Source organism: Lutra lutra, chromosome 4 (assembly GCF_902655055.1).
Source record: "Lutra lutra chromosome 4, mLutLut1.2, whole genome shotgun sequence".
NCBI lineage: Eukaryota > Metazoa > Chordata > Mammalia > Carnivora > Mustelidae > Lutra > Lutra lutra.
The window spans coordinates 39464091-39478767 of NC_062281.1; the positions used below are offsets into that span (position 1 = coordinate 39464091).

Sequence of the window (14677 nt, forward strand, 5' to 3'; positions counted from 1 at the left end):
GTTAGGATGTCAACATATGAATTTGGGAGGATAGCAACACTCAGTCCTTCAAACTCTCCATCTCTGGCTAGCTCACTCCTTCAATCTCCAGATGTCAGATCGACCATCTCCTTCTCAGGAAACTTTCTCTAGACTAGCTGAGGGTCCCTCGGCTCCACACCCCTGGCACGCCTCTTCTTCCCATATCACATGAAAGGTTTTTAATTTCCTTCTTCCCTGAGAAACTTTAAACTCTCATCAGGGCAGAAACAGAACCGGCATCCACCCCAGGGAGGCAGGCTCAGTGCCCGGCACGACGTGCCCATCACACTGCAAGTTCAGGGTCAATATCTGTGGAGAATGAGAGCAAACGGACCAAGAGCTTAAGGAGGTGCCTGGACTCAAATCCAGAGTCTAGACTGAGAACAAACTACCGAGAAACATCACTTAAATAAAACAGAGGAGGGGCGCCTGGGTGGCTCAGTGGGTTAAAGCCTCTGCCTTCGGCTCAGGTCATGATCCCAGGGTCCTGGGATCGAGCCCCGCATCAGGCTCTCTGCTCCTCAGGGAGCCTGCTTCCTCCTCTCTCTCTGCCTGCCTCTCTGCCTACTTCTGATCTCTCTCTGTCAAATAAATAAAATCTTTAAAAAAAAAAAAAAACAGAGGAGATACGAAAATCTCAGGAGGCAGGAAGAACACATTTTCCCTCCAGGAGAAGAATGCACTTCCTTTCATCCTTAAGGAGGCAGGTCCATGCCTTCCCTTCAGCCCCCATCTTGAAGGGGATCTACAATCTGGGATCAGGATGATTACAGGTTTCAGGACAAAGCAGGGGTGTTCAGGACCCACATCCCACGGGCCTGCACGCTGACGGAGACGGCGGCGCTCCCATCCAGATTCCAGATCCGATGAGTCACAGATGTCTGTGGCATGGCCACGGCTGGATCATGTGTTCCGTGGTCTCGCACCTCTGTGGTGCTGACAGACAGCAATCCTGTGTCTGAGGCTCCACGTAGGAGGTTGTGAAAACCAGCCCAGCCCCAGAGGGAAAAAGCCACCGTGGCCTGCCAGGAGGGTAACGAGGGCCCAGAGATAGAATTACACCATTTGGGGGCGTTTCTTATAATAAAACTAGGAGCAGCTAATAATTCTCTAACTCTGTAATGGCTTTGGTCAGACAACCCCAAAAATGGCTGAGCTGAGTCATCCCCTTAGAGGGCACCTCACTCTGGGCACAAGGTCCCGAATCAGGGGACCCAGGTTCTGGTCCTGACTGTGCCGCTGACCCTCAGGCCCAGCTTGGAGGCACCAGTTCCCTTCCTGGACTTGTTTCCCACCAAAGAAACAGAAGACCTCGAAGCTTCCTTCTGCTCCTGTAATGTGAATACACTGAGGGTGAAGGTGGTCTTCAACCCTCACTCCATGCTAAGGACTGAATTGTGTCTACCTCCCCACTACCAAATTCATACTTTGCAATCCTACCCCCCAGTGTGGGGGTTTTGGGAAATGAGATCTTTGGGAGGTAAGGAAGTAATGAGTTACAGATGAGGTGCGGACCCCATGATGGGATTAGGGTCCTTAGAGCTTGTTCTTGTCCCCCCACCCCCCGCCCTCCAACTACCACCATGAGAAGATGCAGCAAGAAGGCAGCCATCTGCAAGGCAAGAAGAGGGTTCTCATCAGAACATGACCATGCCAGCACCTTGATTTGGGACTTCCAGCTTCCCGAAGGCTCCCTGTAGCGGCTGGACAAGGATTCCCAGTGTTCTGTGGTTTGTGGCCCAGATTCCCGTCAGCACCCTGCCCTTGCCAGAGTCTGACAGCAGCCTCTGGGGCTCATGAGTCTGACTTCTCCCAGGGTGGCCTATCTCTACGGCCCCTCCGATGGAAGCAGGCCCAGCCCTAGGAGGTAGGTCTCTAAGGCAAGGTGCTACCTCAGCCATTGCCTAATGCAGGGCAGTCTAACGGTGGGAGGAAAGCTAGGGTTTAAAGCAGTTTACAAGTTCCCCCAAACATTTCAAATTTGTCTCTCCCTGTGCCCCTTGGCAACCCTGACGGAGAGGCAGAAATCATCATTCCAAGTTGACAGTTGAGCAATCTGATCCAGAACGGGTCAAGTCTTTTGGCCGGGGTGGAAGCAGCAATATTTAAACCCAGTCTCTGGGCTCTTAGTTTAGTATTCTTTTGACTCTGTCACATCATTTCTCAGATCTGTGCAAAGGGTAGCATGGGGTGAGAGGGCAGAGAAGACGCGCCCAGTGGGCTGGCAGCGGGAAGTTCTCCATGGGGAATGTCGTCTACAGGCGGGGTTTCCACCAGCAAGGCTGGGAAGGGAAGGTGGCGCTAAATGGAGAAAGGACAGCCTGGAGGTACAGTGGCCACTCAGAGAATAATGGGACTTACCCTCTTGAGGAACTGGAGGGATCAGGGAAGACCTGGGGTGGGGCTCGAGAGGTGGAGGAAGGGATTCTCTGACATTGCCAAGTTGAGAAATGCAACTGGAACTTTCTTTGGGGGACAGTGGGGAGCCATTGAAGGCTGCTGCACAGGGAGCAGGGCCTGTGCCCGGTGCCACAGGAGAAAAAGACAGGTGGTCTCTGACCATTCACTCTCTCACTCGATGAACTTGGTTGAGGATCTCCTTTGGGCCAGGCCTGGGAACTCTGACTCAGAACAAGACTCAGTGTCACCTCCAGGAGCTGGCATCCTAGTGGCCAGTGGGCTCTGTGCATATCCAGCCTGCGGAGTCTTTACTGATGCTGGGACGCCCTTGCAAAAGTCTACCTCAGGGAAGTCACCAGGAGCTAGAAGGGGAGGAGGCCTCTCAGCTGCAGCTTCTATAAGACACTACCTCATTCCCCTCCCCACCGTAGCCAAAGTCTGCACATCAACCCCACAATGCAAGTCTCTTGGGGAGAACCTACAATCACAGTTTGGGGGCCAAGGACATGAAGAAGGGAGGACAGGCTTCATCCCAGCATCTGGAGAGCCCAGGGTGCCTGCAGGTGGATGGGGGTAAAACAATGCCCACATAGTTCAGGGCCCTGGGAATGTGGGTCTGCCCTCTATGCTTCAGAGAACCTTCTGGAAAGTGAGTGAAGTGTTCTTCAGGCCACCTGCTATCAAGGCTCTAAGAGGAGGCCGCCTGTCTAAAGAGTGAACACAGACACCCTCACATACTGAGCCGGGCCTGGCTGGCCCGTGGCAGGCTCCCCCCTTCCCCAGCACAGCAGATTGTTCCAAAAAGTTGGAGTCATGTCGTCAGGCTCTTTGTCAACTGGCACAGAGCTGGGAAACATAGCCCCCAGTTGACGATGGCCACACTGAAAACAAAGCCTATTATTACAGGACAGGGTGGCTGAATCATCCCAGGGCAAACAGACACCTTCAATTAGGGGAAGAGTTCCCATTCATTTCTTTATGAATGGGAACCACCATTCTCAGAGGATAATTCTGACCTATCTGATCATCTCAGAAGCCTTCAGAGTCACAACCACATATAAATAGATACACATCAAAATTCACTTCTGATTGCACTGCACTTAAACGGGCAAAGGTGCAACATTTAAAAGTGTCAGAGGCCTCACTCCTGTGGACCTGGGTGAGGAGGGACGGGCACGCGACCGTAAGGGGCCGTGTTTGCTGGGAAGGGCTGTGAGAATTTCTTAGACACCCTCCAGCCAGCTAATAGTGGGCTCTTGATAATCACAGTAAGGTGTGGGGCGGGGCGGGGGGGAGCAGAAGTTGGTGGGGGGGGTAGACAAAGGAAGGACACGAATAATCCAAGATGATGGAAAATTAAAGCAAACCAATAAAAAAAACCATTCCTCTGGCTCTGGCATGCAGTCCCACGCAGATGCAGTTCCCCACGCCCACCCTCCTTCTGCACCCCAACGCCCACCCCCTCCCCGTGCCAGTGGCAGTAGCCGCAGGCCAGCCACACAGGGATGACCCATCCGCGAGAATCTATCGCTAACTAGGAAAACCTTATCTCGCCATCTGCAGGGAGGGGCGCACCACAGCTCAGCCACCCATGTGAAAGGCCACTATGGTACCCGCAGTCAGGGAAGTTCCCTGTCACCAGAAAGACCAGCAGGCTAGGGGGAAGGACAACTGTAGCCCTTTCCCTCCATTTCTGACACCTTCTGTCAAAATAACTATTTTTTCCATCTTTACCTTAGTCCACTGGGAGTGCAGGGCAGAAAACACAACATTCTCCAGTGAGAGGGGGAGATCTAAGGGCCAATTTTTTTTTTTTTTTAATTAATGGAACAGGGGGCACCCGGGTGGTTCAGTCATCAAGCATCTGCCTTTGGCTCAGGTCATGATCCCATGGTTCTGGGATCAAGCTGCACATCGGGCTCCCTGCTCAGCAGAAAGCCTGATTCTCCCTCTCCCACTCCCCCCTGCTTATATTCCCTCTCTCACTGTCTCTCTCTGTCTCTGTCAAAGAAATAAATTAAAAATCTTTTTTAGATAATTAATTAATTAATTAATGGAACAGGAATTGGGGCTAGCTGCAAGGATATACGTGCTCAGGAATCATCACTGTCAACCTCTCCATCTGCTGACAGATTATGTGGTTGGGGGAAGGAAGTTTTTTCAGGAGCCTCCCCTTCTCCCAAGACTGACTTCTATGGAGTCCCACAGACCAAAGCTGGGACCCACTCCTTTAACAGAGGGAGCCTTAGACTCTTGACTAAACCTGAGCTGCGGTTTCCCCACAAGGGGGACTCCACAGTGGGGAGAAGCACTAGGGCTCAAATCACTGAACGAGGCTTTTAATGCCCACTCGCACAGGCCCAGCAAAACCCTGCCTGGCTCTGCGCTCTACCCACAGCTGGCCTGTGCCAAGTCCCACTTGTCGCCGGACCCAGAGCACTCACTGGCACAGGTCTTCCCGTCCCCTCGGAGCACATGTCCCTCGGGACACTGACAAGCAAAGGACCGGTCTGTGTTGACGCAGGCGTATTCACAACCGTGGTTGCTCAGCAAGCAATAATCCGCCCCTGCAAAGCCAGACAGCCAGGTGAGATGGGCTTGAAGGCTCTGGGCTCCTGAGGATGGCCATCAAGGGACCCCCGTCTTGTCTGTCTCCCCCCGCTAACCCCACAAAGTCATGCAGTCTGCTCCCCCACCCCTCAAGGGCATGCAGCCCCCGGACGTCCGCCACCATCAGTCCCCAGAGCACAGAAAAGGCCAGAGGACCAGGAGGGCCCTGAACTACCCTCCTCTGAGGCGGCCATGTTTTTCACTCCCATTGCAAAGATTTTCCACAGAAGAGAAGCATAGCGGGGGGCTTACTGGAGCAGGTCTTGAGGTCCTCGTTGATGAGGAAGCCTTCCGAGCACTGGCAGACGTAGGAATCCTCCGTGTTCAGACACAGTTGCTCACAGCCATGCTCCTGCTGTGCACAGTGATCCACTCCTGCATTTGTCACACAGGAAAACACAAAATAACCCGACAATAAGGCTCATCAGCTGCGGGCATTAAAAACACCTACTCCTGTGTGGGGGTGGAGGGATGGGGTCCTGGGAGCTATTGACTTCATTGGCATCACAAAGAGCACTGCTGGAAGGTTCCATTCCACCTGGTGCAAGGGGCCTCTGGAAATTCAGCCTTGTTTGTTCGTTCTCGCATTTCTGTGCTTGAGGAATGAAGTGTCTACACCTCCCGTGTTAGGGTTAGTGACAGCAGCACTTTGTGCCAGGGACTTGACGCCCTGATCTACAGTCCCCAGGGCCACAGGCAGGTGTGAGTCCTATCTCAGAGAGGAAATTGAGGTTCAGGGAGGCCCAGCTGCCTGCCCAAAGCCACACAGCTTAAGAATGAGGGCGGTGGCGTCACACGAGCTGGGCTGAAATCCCACTGATACCACTTCCTAGCCAGGCAATGCTGGGCTTCCCCACCTGAGAAGTGGGGATGACGATGGCTGTTTTCTTAGAGGAACGTGGTGAGGAGAGGACCTGACACAGGTACGGCCCTCAGACTAGAGCTGGCACAGGGTAATCGCTGAGGGGAAGCTTACTAAGTATTGCTGGGAAAGAACTAATGGTAAAGTTTCATTTTTCTCTGAAAATGACACAGAAAAAGTGTTTTCATCCCCCCTACCCAGGACACCCAGAGGTAGGAAACAACCCAGAGCCACAGGCTGCCTGTGTGGCCAATCCTGGTGCCCGAGCCCAGCACAGCTGGCCCTGCTGGGCAGTGAGCAGCGAAGGAGAGTGAACACAGAGCTGTGGTGAGCGGCTCCCACAGACAGCCCCACAGGCTGCCTCCCAGATTTCCTTGATGGAGAAAACGCATATCCAGGGACTGGAGACACATTGAAGGCCTTGTGCCGGGCCTCTGGCTCTGCAGAAGGGCCCAGAATGGTGCCTTCTGGAACATTCCACTATTGGATGCGCCTACTGCAAACTCTTGCAAGATCTCAGGGGCCAGAAGCCCGGATTCACATCTTGGTTCCACCGTGAACCAGTCATGGGACACTGGGAAAGTTACTTAATCCTTTGGTGCCATAGTTTTCTTGTCTTTGAATAGGGATAAGGCTGTAGATGTCTCCTATGGCTACAGTGAGGATAGAGTGAGTGGGTGCCTGGAAAGGGCTCAACACAGCCTCAAGGAGTATGCACCTCATAAGGGCTTGCTGTCATTAGGGCTGGGGCTCCCTGAGTACTTAAGGGGAACAGGTTACCATGGCCTTCTTTGAGAACTCCTAGGAAGAAATGGTTTGGTTTATACTCTCTTGAAGCAAAGCGGTCTTTCTTATTTGATCCAAGAGACAGTATGGCCCAATCTCTTCTGGGGCCCATTCTGAGCCCTGCTAGGTTCCCTCAAGGCAGGCTGGGAGAGAGGAACAGGCATGGCCCCTAGGGCTCTAGGTGGGCTCCATCAGGTTGTGCCAGGTCTGTCCTGGGACACTTGCCAGGGCGGTCAGCTGGCTGACCCCTCACTCCTGGAAGAAGGCAGAATGTACCCAGATCCATCTTAACCAGGGCATCCCCTGCTCCCCACAGGCTTCTCATCAGGACTCGGAGATTTCCAGAGGCAAGTGCAGAGCAGCACTAACTTTCCGGTTCAAAAGTTCTTTGACCTCCGAGATCAGTCCTTAGAAAGCCTACTGGAGGCACTTTGTTTCCTCTACAGACTGAAGGGGCACAAGTTTTCCTGAGGATTGCTCTATACCTAATACTTCATCTGTGAAATTTCCCCTTCTGGCAGTCTGAGGTCCAAATGTTCAACAGCTGCTCTGTTCTCATTCACAATCTCGCTCTGTCCACAAAGCCGGAGCAGATGTGCGGCCTGCCGGGTAGAGAGCCGCACAAAGGGCCCCTTCTGTGCCGGGCCATGTCACGGAGCCCCTCTCCCAGTGGAGCAGGGTCACAGGCCCCCACGGCAGCGCTCATGAGCCCCCACCCCCGCTGGCCTGGACCAGTGGAGACTGTGCCTCATAAACCATGATGGAACCTTCCAGCTGGCAAAGCCTGCAAGTTTCCACGCATTTACATCACCAAATGGAGATTTGTTGTGCCTCTTACACAAGAAAATTAAGAAAGGCTTCACAAAAAGTCCCATATTTCCCAGCTCCGCCCTCAGACCAGCTCTGTGGTAGCCCACGTACTTTCTGAGGTCTGTCCCTTTTGGCCCCTTGTCCTAGCCTGCAGCCACACTGGTCACTCTCCCAGGCTCCGTGGTCATAATGAATGATGATCTTTCATTGTGTTTTCCTTGTGCCAGGCCCAGGCTAAGAGACTGAAATGGTCCTGCTTATTCCCCTTAAAAACTCAAGCACATCATTACTGCTACTACTGTCACTTCTTTAAACAGATGGGAAAATCAAGGCTTAGCAAAGTTATATACCTTGTCTGGGAACACATGTCTGGTAGGTAGTCGTGCTTGGATTTTAGATTCCAGCAAGTCTGGCTTAATCAGCGCTCTCAACAGCGAAGACTAATATTAGCTGATATTTATTGAGCGCTCATTAATATTTAGTAGCAATTTGAAACATTTCCTCAGTTTCCTACTCTGAAAATTAAGGGTAACCAGACCGTCCAACCAGGGCTTTTGTGCAGATGTTTTAGCAGCACTTTTCTTTTTTTAAATTTAAATTCAATCAATTAACAAATGGTGTATTATTGGTTTCAGAGGTAGAGTTCAGTGACTCATCAGTCTTCTATGATGCCCAGTGCTCATTATACCACATGCCCTCCTTAAAGTCCATCACCCAGTTACCCCATCCCCTTACCCCTCTCCCCTCCTGCAACCCTGTTTGTTTCCTATGATTAAGAGTCTGTTATGTTTTGTCTCCCTCTCTGATTTAGTCTTGTTTCATTTTTCTCTCCCTTCCTCTATGATCCTCTGTTTTGTTTCTTAAGTTCCAATTATGAGTGAGATCATATGATAATTGTCTTTCTCTGATTGACATATTTTGCTTATTTTGCTTATCTCTTATGACATATTTGGCTTATTTTGCTTAGCATAATACCCTCTAGTTCCATCCACATCGTTGCAAATGACAAGATTTCATTTTTCTTGATGGCCGAGTAATATTCCATGGTGTATACATACCCCACCTTCTTTACCCATTCATCTGTCCATGGATGGGCTCTTCCCATAGTTTGGCTATTGTGGACAATTTAGCAGCACTTTTCTAAGTGCTTTATACGTATTGATTCTTTTAATCCTCATAACCCGATCCTGGAGGTGGGTAGCATGTCCCATTTTATGGATGATGAAACTGAGGCAAGGAAAGGTAAGCCTGTCGGACCATCAGGCCCTTAGGGGACCTAGCAGCTTCAGAAGTGAGCCCCGGGGAATACGTGTGAACCACGCCCTCCCATCCAAACTGCCCACTCCAGCACACTCACGGCTGCAAGTCTTGCCATTGGGGTCCAGGGTGTAGCCCCGGCGGCAGCGACAGTAGTAGCCTTCCTCCGTGTTGATGCATTCGTGCTCACAGCCTGGTTTGTTCAGGGCACAGTAGTTGATCCCTGAGGGGAGAAAGGGCAGACTCTCCTGAAGGTTCTGAGCTTCTCCCACAGCTGTGCGGTCAGCCCCTCACGGCACATACTCAGTAAACGAGGCGCTCTACCGGACAGGGAAGACAGCTCTTGCTCTCCGGGAGCTGGTTTGAAGAAGAACCTGGGATCAGAAGTCTGGATTCCTCCAGCTTGGGTCTTTCTGCCTTTTGATGACCAAAGGCTGGTGAAATGAGTTGAGGACCATAATCCCTAGCCTGTCCCTTCACAAGAAAGAAACACCCAGAAAATCTAGTCAGTCTTTTCTTCCAGTTAACCTGATCACTAGGGCTCAAAGCAATGATATCAGACAATGAGATTGAACAGCACAAGGCAGAGCCAACAAAAGTTCATCGTGCAAAACACATCCAGCTCTCTAGGGGAGGCAGGACAGGGCAGTTACATTGAGAAGGGTCCAAAGGCTTAAGCTCGCTCTACGTGAGATCATGGTGGCCTCCATATCAAAAAGTGGAGAAGACACATCTGGTGATGCCCCGAGTTGTGGCAGTTGTGTCCTGTATAGACATTTGTCCCTATCCAAGCTCAGTTTCTGCCCCTAGGTGGGAGTGGCATCTTAACTGGGAGCCAACGAGCCTTTCATTTCCTGGTAGAAAATGTTTGAATTACAGGACCTCACAAAGAGCAGGTTATAGGGGAGATGGAGAACAGGGAAATCAAATGACCTCATGGAGGGCCTTCATGAGACTGGTGTTGGAAGAACTGTCACATTAGTGGCTGAACTGAAGCTGTCTAACTCATTGTTCTTTCTTCTGGGGATGTGGTAGACACTGCTGGTTGCCTTGACAACAACCATTTCCCTGTCTTCTTGGCACTGAACCCTGACCCCCAAGGCATGAGTCATGACTGATCTAAGCCATCCTGGCAACCATCCCTTCAAGGGGCTATGATGCATCCTCCCAGGTGACTGGTGGGTGGAACTTTCTAAGGGCACAGAGTTTGAGCAGAAGTGGCTGCAGACGGAGCACGCAGAGAGCATTCTCTCCACATGCAGGGAATGCCCTGAGAGGAGAGAAACCACCACAAGCATCATTGACCCCTTGGCACACTCTGTAACTCATCGCTTCTGTGTGAGGGGAGCTGAGCATAGTTTCAGCCCGGAACTCATCAACAACCTTACCTGTGTGGAACAGAACTGAATGCTGGGAAACAGGCAAGGAGCTTCAGTGAGGAAAAAGGGGCCTGTCAATAAAACATTGGCCACATACAAACAGACCAAAAAAAAAACAAAAACAAAAACAACAACAACCAAGCAAAGAGACACAGAATACAAAGAGCCCTATAGTCTGGGGCCACATAGCCGAGGGTCTGCAGGAATCATTTCCTAACACATTTAAAGAAAGGTCAAGGGGCGCCTGGGTGGCTCAGTGGGTTAAGCCGCTGCCTTCGGCTCGGGTCATGATCTCAGGGTCCTGGGATCGAGCCCCACATCGGGCTCTCTGCTCCGCGGGGAGCCTGCTTCCTCCTCTCTCTCTGCCTGTCTCTCTGCCTGCTTGTGATCTCTGTCTGTCAAATAAATAAATAAAAATAAATCTTTAAAAAAAAAAAAAAAAAGAAAGGTCAAATTGTTTTCGGTAAATGCTATTTTAAAAAGCCAGCATTCAGGCACTATGGAAAGCAGTATGGAGTTTCCTCAAAAAATTAAATAGAGAATTATTCTACTTGTGGGTATTTACCCAAAAGAATCAAAAGCAGGGACTTGAATTCAGCCTTAAAAAGGAAGGAAATTCTGAGATATGCTACATTGTGGATGATGCCTGAAGGCATTATGGGACGTGAAATAAGTCAGACACAAAAGGACAAATATTATATGATTCCACTTATATGAGGTAACTCGAACAGGCAAATTCAGAGACATGGAAAATCGAATGGTGGTTGCCAGGAGCTGGGAGGCGGAGATAGGAATGGAGAGTCATTGTTTAATGGGTATAATCTGGAGAGATGAAAAAGTTCTGTAGTTTAAGGATGATTGCACAATAATGGGAACGTTCTTAATGCCACTGAAGTGTACACTTAAAAATGTTTACAACGGTCATTTTTATGTTATGTATATTTTATCACAATTTCTTAAAAACCAGCAATCTCTCTCTCTCTCGCTCGCTCTCATTTTTTTAAGGATTTATTTACTTATTTGAGAGAGAGGCAAGACAGAGAGAGAGCATGCCCACACACAAGTGGGGGGAGGGGCCAATGGAGAGGAAGAGAATCTCAAGCAGGCTCCCTGCTGAGCCATGAGAGGACCCTGAGATTCTGACCAGAGCCAAAATCAAGAGTCAGACACTCAACCGTCTGAGCCACCCAGGCACTCCCCCCAGCATTATTTTTAGGAAAGATTTACATATGAAATAATTAAACTGAAAACCATTCAGAGTCTTAAAGATGTTACCACTCAGCGATCTGGCAAACAGCAAGGCAGCTCTTCTCCAAAGGGTTCCTGACTGCAAAGGTTTAACCGTGGATCTTGGCCTTCTTTACGTGCTTGAGTTACATTTCTTCACATGTGCATCACTTCATCAGTATTTACTGAGTACCTACTATGTGGCCCAGATCTGGTTTAGTCTCCTCGCTAACTGTAAGTGCTACACACAGGCCGGGCTGGAGGGTAGCTTTACCTGGTGAAGCCCACGTGAGGTCAGTTGTCAGGACCGTCAGACAAAACATTTTAAACAGAGCTCATGGGGGCCAACTCACAAGAAAGCTGGAGACTTTGCTGAGAAGGTACAACATAAAAACATGAAAGAGTGGGGACCCCAGGCGGTGAATTATAATGCTCATGGAGTGGCTGGCACAGAGAGCACATTTCAGAAAAATTGTACAGGCTACCAGATGTTAAAGCAGGATGTCCTTTGGTTTAGCAAATCCAGGTCCAGAGAAAGAGAGTAGTATGTTCAGGGTCGTAGGAGCAGTATGAGTGACATGGCTAAGACCAGCCATCACATCTCCCAGCTCTGTCCAACCCGTGGACGCCCTACCGGCTCTTCAAGTATGATGTCTCTGAGCAACGGCGAGCACAGCCTTGGTGCCAGCATGAGCCATCCTGGAGCCCAGCACACAGGTCACACCCACAAAGGATTCTACCCGCAGGCCCCACCTCAACAGCCAGGCCAGTCCCAGTTTCTGCGCTTTGCACCACCGCCTTAATAATTTATGCTTTAAAATGATGATGTTACTTTCTAGAAAAAGGAATTGGGCCCAGATGAGGAGGAAGAAGAAAGCCCAGCCAAGAGAGTTTTCTTCAGTAGAATTCTGTCTTGAACAGAACTTTGTTTTCCACCTTAATTGGATGACATCAAATTCCTTGGAAAAACAGATTTCTTATTAGATTTGAAAATCGCCCATATCCATCCACCATCAATTAAATGCAAATGGCTGTACCCTGAGCTCGAGGTCCATAATGCTGTTTAGATCTTCAAACTCCTAATAACAAACTCCAGATTTAAATTGAATTTCTTGTTTCCTTCTTCCACGTAATGCCCCAGAGAGACAGGGAGCGCTTACTTCCATTAACAGCTGTCTGCCATAATGGACAGAGTGCAAACATTCAGTCAGGGGAGAGGCTGACCTCCTGAGCCCAGGGCTGGGTCTGCACAGACAATGGAAAATGTAACAATGAGGGAGGATGTTGGGAGAAGGACTGGTGAGGATATGGGGTTTTAGAAACAAATTCCATTTTTCTTGGATGAAAAAGCAGGACACCTGGCTAGAGAAAATAGAGCTGCAATCGCTAAACAGGAATGAACCGGCATTAGAGACTCTGGACTGGGCCACAGCCTGGAAACAGGCCCATCTGTGGGCACCTCTGTGGTGGTCAGACTACTCCCCACAGTCACCTCCTCTCCACTCGCGCTTCTGTTCTTGACCTCCCTCCTCGCCTGATGACAATGCATGTGTCCACCACCTTAGACCCTCCTCTTACTCTGAGTCACTCTCCAGGCAGGATGTGAGGAAGCGGCAGAGGTTGAAGGAATCCTAGATGATTGATAAGAGACGCAAAGCTTCAGGGGCTCCTGGGTGGTGTGGTCAGCTAAGTGGCCGACTCTTGCTTTTAGCTCAGGTCATGATCTCAGGGTTCCATGCTCAGTGTAAATCTTCTTGAGATTCTCTCTCCCTCTCCCACTCGTGCTTGCTTGCCCTCTCTCTCTCCTCTCTCAAATAAATAAATAAGAGATGAGAGCTTCAAGCAAATTCCTCTGTACTGATGGCCGTATCTCTAACTTGTTCCCTTTTCCCTCCATTAGTAACACACACGAAGCTGGCAACCACAACGTGGGCCTGAGTTGAACCAGATCTAATGATCCCCTACATAAGAACTTTTGGTCTGCAAAGGAGTCCACCCGGGACTGATCTTCCCTGGGTAGAGTTAGCCACGGACACACTTATCCCTAGAAAAAGGTGTAAACAGCAGAGAGGAGTGGCCTGGCCAGAAAAGTTGGCCCTTCACCATAATGAACGCATGTGTGGTCTAATGGAAAATATTCCACCTAACTGTTTTCACATTCTGAATGCTCTCAGTGCAGATTCTTATATAATGCTCGAATGTTTCCAGGGCTTGGATCTAGGCAAGACCGTGGGAATTATCTCTTATGAGAGAGGCTCAGTTTCAAACCATGGGCTCTGCAACCATCTCCCACCATACAAGGTCTAACGCTTATTAGAGTGAGTGGCTAAGTGCATATGTCCTGGGAGCAGAATGGGCCCTGTCTGGATTCAGTTCAATAGCCCACAGGGCTTTTTCAAGACAAATTCATGATCAAACTTTTGAAAATTCAGTCCTGCCTGCAATGCAGAGCCCTGCTGTACATGTCGCCAGGAAGAGGCAAGGGAATAAGTGCATGAGAACATACACCCCTAAGTGGGGCTCCAGAAAGTTCCGTAAACGAGACTGCCAGGAGAACATGAGCAATTCAGTGTTGACTGACTACGGAAATACTTCTTTAAAAAGTTCACAATCTGCACACCTTAAAAGGGCCATCTTTCTAAAGAGATTGAGTAATTCAAATAACAGTGACAATTTCTCAGGATGATAAATCTCAGAGAGATCCGTTTACTCATTCCTTCAATCATTCACTCGATAAGTCTTGTGTTACACCTCCATGTGCCAAACCCTTGGGGAGCTGAGGATTCAAGAGTGGGAGAGCGAGAAGCCTCTCTGTCCTTGTTGACCTTCCGTTCTAGTGGTTTCTCAGGGACAGTCTGGTTTAAAGAGATCCCATTTGGGGAAATACTCTAGACCCCCTTGACACGCCAGCTGCCACGCAGCATCTCATTCATTTCAGCCTGTTGACACCATGTACCTCTTGAACCCTGCAGGGATGCCCCAGAATCATAGTTTTTCCTTCCTTCACGTCAAAGAGGATAGAGCAGCAATTTCCGCCCCCTTAGCAACCATCAGATATCTCAACTGGTATAACGGGAAGAAACTAACCTCTTTTACCTCCTGTCTCTGGGCCCAGACAAGTCCCAAATACATGTTGTGGGTCTATTCAGTCTCTAGAAATCATCCCCATCACAGAATCAGGGATGACAAAAGGTAAACTCAAGGGCAGAAGAGCATTCGTGAACACAAATGCTAAGTACAAGTAAATCTGCTTAAAACTTGCAAGGACAAGGAAAATTAGCGGGGCATTGAGGGAACAAGCCCTTCCACACCCAGGGTGACTTAC

The 14677-nt window shown here is 49.8% G+C and overlaps 1 protein-coding gene across 2 annotated transcripts in view; it reads right to left on the reverse strand.

Annotated features, from left to right (window-relative positions):
- Positions 1-14677, reverse strand: part of MATN2 (matrilin 2) — a 130767-nt gene that overhangs the window by 22982 nt on the left and 93108 nt on the right. For both annotated transcript variants that reach the window (XM_047725846.1, XM_047725845.1), the window contains exons 8-10: positions 8847-8969; positions 5284-5406; positions 4866-4988 (exon numbers count right to left, since the gene is read on the reverse strand). In XM_047725846.1, the coding sequence (XP_047581802.1) occupies positions 4866-4988; positions 5284-5406; positions 8847-8969 (369 nt within the window). The remainder of the gene's footprint in view (positions 1-4865; positions 4989-5283; positions 5407-8846; positions 8970-14677) is intronic.